Source organism: Zeus faber, assembly GCF_960531495.2.
Source record: "Zeus faber genome assembly, chromosome: 9".
Taxonomy (NCBI): Eukaryota; Metazoa; Chordata; class Actinopteri; order Zeiformes; family Zeidae; genus Zeus; species Zeus faber.
The window spans coordinates 28,877,594-28,888,075 of record NC_137197.1 but is presented as its reverse complement, the minus strand read 5'-3'; the positions used below and the strand labels follow the sequence as shown (position 1 = coordinate 28,888,075).

The following is a 10,482-nucleotide window of genomic DNA, read 5'->3' as shown; positions in this document are numbered from 1 at the left end:
AAATATATTAAACTCAATTATTTAGTGTCTGTAATTATATATAACAATTTGCACAAGTAACAACCTGGAGGCGCAACTATCACAGAGCAATCGCGCCACGCGAGACCACCATGTCCAAATCCTCCATCTGCTTCTGCTAGAAAAAATAACTTTTATGTCAATCCACAGTTTTTATTTAAGCCATTTAAGTGCGATGTTCCAGAGAAAACAGTTTCTGCCGGCTCTGTGATAGTTTGGTGAAGTTTGTGAAGGATTAGAATCTTGAATGACTCAGATAACTGCATACACTGGGCATGCAGGCCGGCTAGGTGGCCAACCTCTTTTGACTGTCTGGTTCTTCCCTTCCACCGTCACCCAGCTGAGGCAGAAGGCGTCACGTGGGACGGCACCATGGAGCTGCCGGGGGACGAGGGGGGCCGCACCTTCATGGAGGTCATCAGCGAGAAGTACAGCCCAGAGAACTTCCCCTATCGACGGGGGCCCGGTATGGGGGTGGTGGTGCCCATCGCCGGCCTCCAGAGTTCACCCATGAAAGGTGAGCCGGGTCGGTCGGGTTTGAACTCTCTCTTGCTCTCTATGTCATCCTTTTTGAAACATCCACACTGCACTTCTCTCGTGTTCCTCCAGACCGCCTGAACCTCCCCAGCGTACTCGTACTGAACGGCAGCGGGATCGTCAGAGCGGGGGACCAGGCGGAGATCGCTGCCTTCTGCGCCCACGTCATGGAGCTGGACCTGTCCCACAATAGGCTGCAGGACTGGCACGAGGTAGCTGTAGGGTTTACTGTTCATGGAACACATGCAATATTAACCTCAACCTTAACCTCACTGAAGACCTCACGCCAAATGCCCTAACCTCAAGCTTGGTCATGCCTTTTGTCTGGTTGCAGATCAGTAAGATTGTGTCCAACATCCCTAACTTGGATTTCCTCAACCTGAGCTCCAACCCGCTGTCGGGCATGGCGCTGGCGCCGCGTTGTGCCAAAGCATTTTCCCGCGTCCGACGCCTTGTCCTCAACAACACACAAGTTTCCTGGGACACCGTGCTGGGTCTTATACGGGAGATGCCCGAGTAAGAGAAAGACCACGGCGTCCTCCATAGCGTCATCAGGGCACTGTGCTGGTCTTGTAACGGCGTGCTTGAATGCGTGAGAAGTTTGATGGTGTGGATGCAAACTCAATGTCATACTATATCAGTATGAATGCCGTTTTTTCCTTTACATTGAACAAATGGAATATAATGAAACTGACTTTGTGGTTATGGTATTTTAATTCATGCTGTATTTTGTCTCTGTTAAATTTAACTAATCCCTGTAATTTAGCTTTAAATACGCTAAGGAATGTCCCATTAACTTTGACCACATCATGTTTCTCCTTCCCGTTTGCTATAGATTATAAAACTACACTATTTTGTATATATGGCTATGTTATTGGTATACCAGCCCATTATTTCCACAGGCCTCAGTGAATGTTCTGGGGAACCACTGCTGCACTTATAGATCCAGTGAACGATAAAGAAAAAAATTGTAAACAAAACGTGTGTCTCCAGGCTGGAGGAGCTGTTCCTGTGCCTTAACGAGTACACCGCTGTGACGGCCACAGCGGTGTCCTGCCCCACACTGCGCTTGCTGCACATAACAGACAACAACCTTCGGGACTGGGCCGAGGTGAGGAAGTTTGGCCCCATGTTCCCCAGCCTGGACACCCTAGTGATGGCCAACAACAATCTGGACTCCATCCAGGACAGCGGGGACGTCCTGGAGCACCTTTTCCCCAACCTGCGCAGCGTCAACCTGCACAACTCAGGTGAGAAGAAGCCAACGGAAAAAAGATGGGAAATTCCAGGTTCGTAAAGTAAAATGTCCTGGGCCATGTTTTTGCTCCAACTGTTTACTGATCCGGCTGGTCCACTGGTTGGACCTCTGCTCGGCTGCTGATTTGGTTGACTCAAAATCCCGGAAGTAGAATTTTACCTTCAGAACCCTGATTTTCCAACTCCCCCATTTTCCACGGGGGGGATTGGACAGTTTTGCCTCGTTGCCGTGGAAACGAGACACCTCGCCGCGTCCGCTTGTTAACTGTCAGGACCAGCCGAGCGTCCGAGTTTAAATCGGGCATTTGTCACAAGCCGTCGCCGAAAATAGTCAGTTATTCAAGTCGGCTTTCATCTGTGGATTATTTTTTTTTAGAACTAGTCGGCGTTCAAGTTGCCTTCCGACATATCCTTTCATCCTTTTGTTTAAAGTTATATAAGAGAAGAGAAGGGAGGGAAAAAAAATCCAGGAGATGTTGTGAAGACAAGGATGGAAGCACTGAAGTGAGTGCACTTTTCCCGCCTTTCCTTCCATGTCTCATATAAAAAGCATTGGCTGCAGCATTGATCAAAAGTAACAACTATTTATGATGACCTTTGAATATAGCAGCTTTCCACTGCCCTTATCGGAGGTAACCGTCACAAAAAAATATAAGAATGAAATAAAGTAATTGAAGAAAGATTATTTGAATTAAATCAGAAAAAAATGACCTGAGAGTACAAGGCCAACTATGTGATACAGTACTCATGGCACCGCGCGATTGTGCCTTTCCAAGCATTTTTTTACCTCATTTAACTATAACCATATATCCTTTGTGCCCCCGTGTGTGTGTGTGTGTGTGTGTGTGTGTGTGTGTGTGTGTGTGTGTGTGTGTGTGTGTGTGTGTGTGTGTGTGTGTGTGTGTGTGTGTGTGTGCTCTCAGGTCTCAACAGATGGGAGGACATTGAGAAACTCAACTTTTTCCCCAAGCTGGAGGAGGTACGGCTGCAGGGCATCCCTTTGCTGGAGACCTACACCAACACGGAGCGCCGCAGCCTGATGATAGCACAGTGAGTCTGCTGTGAAAAAATCCCAAAAGACCAGAATGCCAATTTGTAAGACCCCAGATTTGGTCTTATCCGCCACGGATGTGTCGCTTCCCAAAAGAAAGCTGCTGCTCAGTCACGCCTGGGAGAGTTGAAGCTATGCAGGAAAAACAGATGCACCCCCCCCCCCCCCGGTTTTGGTGCTTTTATAGGATCAAGAATTTGTGTCATGTCACGAAAAATACATTTCAGAAGCATAATATATTCTCCAAATGGAACCTGTTAACCAACTTAGCGCGGCGTGCGGCTACTTTCAACATGAATTAGATTTGTTCTAGGGCTAGCGTGTCACGTAACGCCAGCAAACACGGCAAACAAACAACTTGGATGTGTCTCTCACCATCCTACCACAGCTTGAGCACAGATGTTTTTCTTTTTTTTATCCAAACCCAGATGCAATAATTAATATTTATAAATAATGTATACGCTTTATGCTCACAACAATAATTTATCCTGCATACAGAATCGCATTTTTAAAGCTGCATGCATTACTAAAATTGTTATCCAGGTACTCCTCACTTAATGACAGAGTTCTGTTCCTATGACCAGGTCGTTAAGCGAATTGGTTGATAAGCGAGGACCCATGTTATTACACGGTAAGGGGGTGTGGCCATTGTGAACGCTAGTGTAGTGAATACTGACAGACTGTCGGAATGAGACTGAGTTAGGTGATGCGCGATGAGATGTATATAGTATATATAGTGTATATAATCTATATATAGTGTATGTAGTATATATAGTGTATATAATGTATATATAGTGTATAGTATATATAGTGTATATAGTATATAACGTTTATATAGTATACATAGTGTACATAGTGTATATAGTACATATGGTGTATACAGTATTAGTATTTTTAGTATATAGTGTATATATTATATATAGTGTATATAGTGTATACAGTATATAAAGGGTGATGTGCGATGAGATGATTGATGCCGAGACGCTGCGCACGCAGAGGGCACAACGCGGGATTGTACTCGGCACACAATACAGACTGGTCAGAGAGCTGGTCGTAAGTCCCAGCAGTGGTTAAACAGGTAGGCCATTAAGTGAGGAGTACCTGTATATATATATACACACACTCTGTATATACTGTATTTTATTTCTGCTTTTTATTTGTTTCTGCCCTGCTATTTTATTTATTTTTAGATTTTTTTTATTCTACTTCACTTTTTATTCAATTTTATTTTATTCTGCATTTGTTTTGCTTATTTAGACTTTTTTAAGCTTTTTTATGTTAATGTTCTGTAGTGAAACAAAATACTTCACCACAACAAATTCCTAAAATATGTAAATGTCCCCAGATGACCAAACTTAACAACAAAGTTATTATTATTCAGAAAGCCGTACAAATGGTCACTTTTTACATTGTTTAGTTCATACTGTAGTTTAATTTAGGCTTATTCAATGGAAAATAACGAGAGGACTTCCGGTGTCAGAATGTGCTGCGGTTATGCAGTTCCAATGAATCAGAATCAGAATGGGTTTATTTTTGCCAGTCACATTTACATATACAGGTACGAGGAATTTCCTCTGGTGAGGCTTGGTGCACTTCAGCACAGACCATAAGCAACAAAATTAAAAAAATAACTAAAAAGCTTAACTATCCGTAAATAAGGAAAATAAAAATAATAATAATAAAATAAAATAGGAAAAAAATAAAAATACAATACAAATACAATTAAAATGTCAAATATATACAATAGCCATACAAAACAGAAATTGTCGTATCTCTTATATATCAATATTTAAATTTTATTTCATAAACCTACGCACATCTTTAAAAAGTAATCTAACATAACATTGATGATCTAAGTAATATGGGTAGTAATTGAATTACATAACAAACTAATTAAATTACATAACATTAGTAATCTAAGTAGTAATCAAATTACATAACATTAGTAATCTAATTACGTAACATTAGGAATCTAAGTAGTCTATGTAGTAATGTAATTACATTGCAAAAAGTCATCTAATAACACAACAATACTATGTTTCACTGTTGTTTTTCTGTGTTTCATCATCTCCATGATGTACTATGCTCACACAGTTGATATTTACAAGCTCCTGTGCCAATGTGTTATTAATCTGTTATGGTTATTCATTGTGCTACAACCACAGCCTTCCCTCAATCACGTCTCTAAACGGCAGCGTTTTGACTGACGGTGAGAGGGAGGACGCAGAGCGCTTCTTTATCCGGTATCACGTGGACTACCCCGAAGAGGAGCTTCCATACAGGTAGGCCACACTCGGAACAGTGCTTTTCAACTACGCTGCCGTGAACATTTTTCGAATTAAAAAAAAAAAGGAAATGAGCTCTTGTGTTGCAAGATCAAAATTTCAAGGGTGAACTAATTCATCAGTTCCAGACCAGTAGAGCAGCTGTCTTCATTACAATGAGCTCAAGTTTCACACTGAATGTGAGAACTGCAGGTAGAAATCAAAGCTTACACATAAGTCATAATAATTAAAACAGTTGTGCGTGTTTCTGAAGTATTTTGGTGGTTTTGGTGGTGATTATTTAATTGTAAAAAGTATACCGTGGCAGAAAAAAATTGTGTTTCCCAAAACATTGGGAAACACTGACTTTGAATACTCTTTCACAGGTTCTCTAAATTTTTTCAACCAAGGAATCCCTTAGATGAGTGAGAATTAACCGAGGACCCCCTCATGTATGCCATTTGACATCGGTTACGTGGAAAAACAAACACAAATCAAGAGAAATGTAGTAAAGTACAGACATGGTCGGCCTATAAAAATATTATATTTCTAAAAAATGAAATATGTGGCCATGGATCCCACTTTGAGCATCACTGCTCTATGTAATGTGTTACTACATTTAATTCAATGGAAATAGATGCTCCAAATGCTCCTAAGTGTGGGTGCACAGGCCCAGCTAGGGAGCGGTGGTGTTCTGGAGGTTGGCATATCAGGGGCGCTGCAGCTCTGTCAGGGAGATGCGCTTGGGCGCGGAACGGGTCGAGTGCCTCAGTATGGGTGCACAGGTAGGGAGCGGTCCCTGCAAGGAAACTTTGATTCTTGACCATAACAATTAATACAATAAACACACAGCATTCACCACACGGGAACAACAGTCGACTGTCGATCGGGAATAATATGAGCAGAGTAATTGGAGTCAAAGGCTTTTACGTAGTTCAATGTGAAATTGTCACATAGCATCATTTACATGGTTTTAAGAATTTAAGAACACTCTCTCTTCATCCGCCCCCTAGGTATCACTGCCTGGTGACGAAGTATGGCAAGTTGGAGCCGCTGGCGGAGATTGACCTCCGGCCCCGATGCCACGCCCAAGTGGAGGTGCACTGCGAGGGCAAGGTGGTACAGGTACCAGCCATTTCATCTCAACGACTTCATAATGCTATAGAAGTGCAATTAAAATCCTATGGATTATGTTTTTTCTTTCATGTTGAGACGATAAAATATAATGTTTATTTGTGTATTTGTTTGGTTACGTATTTTGTCCCCCACCACAGGCTTTCCGCAATATCGTCTCTGAATTGCAAATTACGATAACGTTCCATTTTATCAGGTTTTGGAGGGGAACATTTTAAGAAAAATATGCAGCTATTTTTTTTTTGCATTCCCCTTATGTACAAGGTCTCCATCCCAGGAAAAGGGAAAACATCTTTTCCAAACAATTGTATCTTTATTACACATTCAAACGCCATCAACATTTGTCACATCTATTATCTGGGAACTGGGCCTGCATTAAAAGAAATGGATGAAGTAAAAAGTTTTAAATACAGATTAATTTATTATATTTATTTATTTTCGTTTTTTTTATAAATTTTATTTTTTATAAAAAAATGTAAAATAAAGTTAAGTATTTGAAATACGGATTTATTTCTTTCTTCATGTTCGGCGTCACAGGTGAGCATTCGCCTGGACCAGACCGTGGCCGAGCTCAAGAAACGGCTGCGGAAGGTGGTGCAGCTGCCCACCAACAGCATGAGGGTCTACTACATCGACAAGGACGTGTGCAGTGTCTTCGGCCCCGAGGAGATGAAGTACAGCACGCGGGCCCTGCACTCCTACAGCATCCGTGACGGCGACGAGATCCTGGTGGTGCCCAAAACCAAGTGACCCGGCCGGATCCCCGGCGACTCTGACCGTCCCATCGATTCATGGGATTACTTGACTCGATTGGTTGGTTGGCTTTTGGGAAACGGAAAAATAAAATGCATATTGATAGAACGGCATCGGCGGCACGCGCGTGTTGACGTTGAGGCAGGGAAAAGGAGAAACATGGGGAAAAGGCACGACTGGCTGGATCGACGGACGGCTGTGGCTGGAAATTGAGCCACTGGTCCTGAAGGTTTATTGTTAAGTTTTGGTTGTTTTTTTTTTTCCCCTTGAGGGCGCCCATTGGAAAGGATTGACAAAGTCAGCCACAAAGCCAGAAACCAGTCCAGCACAAGGCTCAAGCAAGTGGAGGATGGGGGACACGGCTGCACCAGCAGAGCTCTGTCAAATGCTATCTTTTACAACGAGGTGTTTACCATGGCACCAGAAAATGGATTTGGTCAACTCTACATTTGATTTGTTTTGTTTTGCTTTGTTTTGTTTTGTTTTGTTTTAAATATGCATTCATTGGTGTGTTTTAGGAAATATTATCAGGAAGAGCAACGTGTCTTAACACTGACCTAGATGCAACGTTTTAATGGGACTCTCTGCCCATAGCCGCTATATGTCCACAGAGATTACGATTACGCATTACGCTTTTCAGACTCGTGTCAGTGGTTTTTTTTTTGGTTTTTTTTATCAACTCGAGGAAAAGAAAGTTATTTTACACAACCCCATTCACAGATGGCACACACACGACTTTCCGAACTCAGAATAGCTGGTCTATCTCCTGAACCGTTTTTGAGGAAATGTGGTCGCGATGTCAGTGAAATCCTTGACTTTCAAATTCAGTGAGTAATGAGCTAGTCTGATAATGACGTCCATCACGCTTGAGGTCGTGCTGTTGTTCCAGATACAACCTCCAGGGTGATATCGAGTCACAACAGTTCGATTTTTCTTACGTGATGGTCGAATGGAGACAACGGTTTTAAGATTTTTGCACGATAGAAAATAAGGAGAATAACTTCCAGGGTTTGATTGTGTTTGACTTGTCGGCCACCTATCGAATCCAAGTGTGTTGTCCCACTTTAAGTAATCAGGTCTGGCAACCAAGGTGGTTCCTTCAGGATTCGATTAGTTAACAAAGCTAGTAAAGCTTGCTCAGCTAGTGATGAATACTGTATTTAAAATATCAGAGTGCTGTCATACTGTATAGATTGCTCAACCAAAAGTAACGGCTGTATAAATGGCACAAGGAGGCACCTTAGCCCTCAAATGAAAACAAATTGGTTTTGCAGTTTTTGACTGTGGCAAGTTCTGCAGATTTCTTCGCTAGATTTCTTAATCGTTGTTGTGCACCTGCCTAAGTACTTACCCATTACTTTGATTTAAGAGCCTTTATTCAAATTCATGTGGTTTTAAGTATATATCCAGTATTTCCCCTTGACTGACAGTGCAAAGCACTGCTTTCACTGCTTTCCTGCATCCACAGGCGTCTGAACAACAACAAATATTATTTTATGCCTCTACACCCTCGTCCGCCTCGAGCGAGCGCTTTGTAGTTTCTACAGAATCAAGTTCACGCTCGACAGAAACACTTGACCTTCACCAAAGATGCGGTAGTTAATTAATGCGTTATTAACCTGGGATGAATGTGTCCTGATGTCTTTGTTCCATGATCCTGTATCCACCTTATATACTGTATATGTGAAAGCCACAACTCGTTTTGTTGCAAGTCCAAGCCACAAACTGACCGGTTTAAAAGAATATGCTTTTTAGTGACTTGTTTGTCGCAAACTAATCCACTAAATGATTCGGGAGTCACTCGTTTGTTCGGTAATTGCAGCCGGGCTCACGGGTGCTTACCGAGGCTCGAATATACTTACTGAATCCAACGGGCAGAGTCGGACAAAGTGTACAAATCTTTTCACCGGGTCCCGTGTAAAGAGCCAAATCTCCAAGGAGAAACCAACCATTTCATCGCTAGTGCTGATTTGGAAGCTGCCCGGCTTCTGCCTCTTCTGCTTCTGCACTGAATTTAAGAACTTGAAATGGGACCTACCACATAGTATTAAGAGTGTTGTAGGACTGTGTGATAAGAACTGTCCTATTGCTCAGCGTGCTTCAGGCCTCCCTCCCTCCAACTGAAATAGCGATCCCCCTTTATTAAGAACTACCGCCATAGCAAACAACGTACCATTCCACCGCGTACATCCTGGAGCAGACAGGAGAGGATCCTTTAATAGTAACACAAACGAGTGGGAAATCTTTCAGGGTGGCTGAGTTTACAGAATGGATGCTATTTATTTACAGTGTTTGTATGCGTGTGCGTGATCAGAGCGTCGGCTATGACTAGTTTTGACAGAATAATGCACTCAAGCATCACACACGCGCCTTCATTCCTAAAGATCTTCATAAGGTTCAACAGTCAACGTCTCAAGGTCACACCCTGTATTTAATTTTGAATTGGTGAATTCTTGTTTGTGTGCCTATGAATATGGATGTCACCATCATTTATCCGTGTTGTTCCTCAGCGTCCAACCTGCCAATAAGCCTGAGGTGATCTCTCAAAGCCGTCTCGCTGTCTTACAGTAAGACAATCAGGTAGACAAACCGACGTCACATGATCCCTTTTTTTGCACTCACAAAAAATGAAACAGCTCCGATGTCGGTCTGGATGAATCAACACTTGAACGCCATTCCTCGATTTGAGCCCAAAGGGAGCCACAGCTTTAGCGAAACATTATTTAAATTGTAAAAATTCATTCAAAACAGACACATATAAACTATTACGATTAACATGTGATTTAAATACATTGCTTTCTTGTGGCCTACCTTTCATCTAGCAATGGCGACCTTCCCCCAGCTATGGTGTTACCCTGTTAACATAGAAATCCTCCTTTTTGAACCCCCCCTCAGTCCCGCGTGCGTGCCAGTATTTTAGCAATCAACTCATTCGACGACGCGCCAAGGGGCTATTTATGAGTTGTGTGACATTGATATAAGTGTGAAATGTATTCATAATCGTTTTTAGCAGGAGCTCGGTCAAAGCTACCGAATATGCAGGGGAGGAAACGTAACAAAATGACAATAAAATTGACAAAGTCCGCTTATGGCGTGTGTCTGTTTCCATCGTTGACGGCATTCTTTTGAACCTTTCATTGATTCCTGAGTGGGAATAATTTAAAAAACACTATTCAGTGGTGATGGAATATGTCCTTAGAGGAAAAGGGTATGAAGAATAGGGTTAAAGTTATCAGGTTATCTTTTTTAAAGGGGGCCTATTATGAAAAACGGACTTTTTCAGTGCTTGTGCACATACAGTACATTTGGGTCTCTGATGGACCTACTCACACACAAACGGTGAAATAAGACAAGTCAGTCAGTTTTGTCTGAGCTGTCTGTTACAGAAAGCATGTAGTGAAACGAGCCATTAAGCTTTGCTGCGCTGATATACGTACATCCTCGCAGTAATATACATCACTTCAGTAG

The 10,482-nt window shown here is 42.2% G+C and overlaps 1 protein-coding gene across 1 annotated transcript; it reads left to right on the top strand.

Moving 5' to 3' along the window:
- Positions 1-384: 384 nt before the first annotated feature.
- tbcela (tubulin folding cofactor E-like a) lies at positions 385-7,011 on the top strand (the record flags this gene model as incomplete). Its single annotated transcript, XM_080007407.1, has 8 exons — positions 385-535; positions 628-767; positions 890-1,071; positions 1,549-1,805; positions 2,736-2,862; positions 5,029-5,145; positions 6,141-6,252; positions 6,799-7,011. The coding sequence occupies exons 1-8, from the start codon at positions 391-393 to the stop codon at positions 7,009-7,011; spliced, it is 1,293 nt and encodes a 430-aa protein (XP_079863533.1). The 5' UTR covers positions 385-390.
- Positions 7,012-10,482: the final 3,471 nt, after the last annotated feature.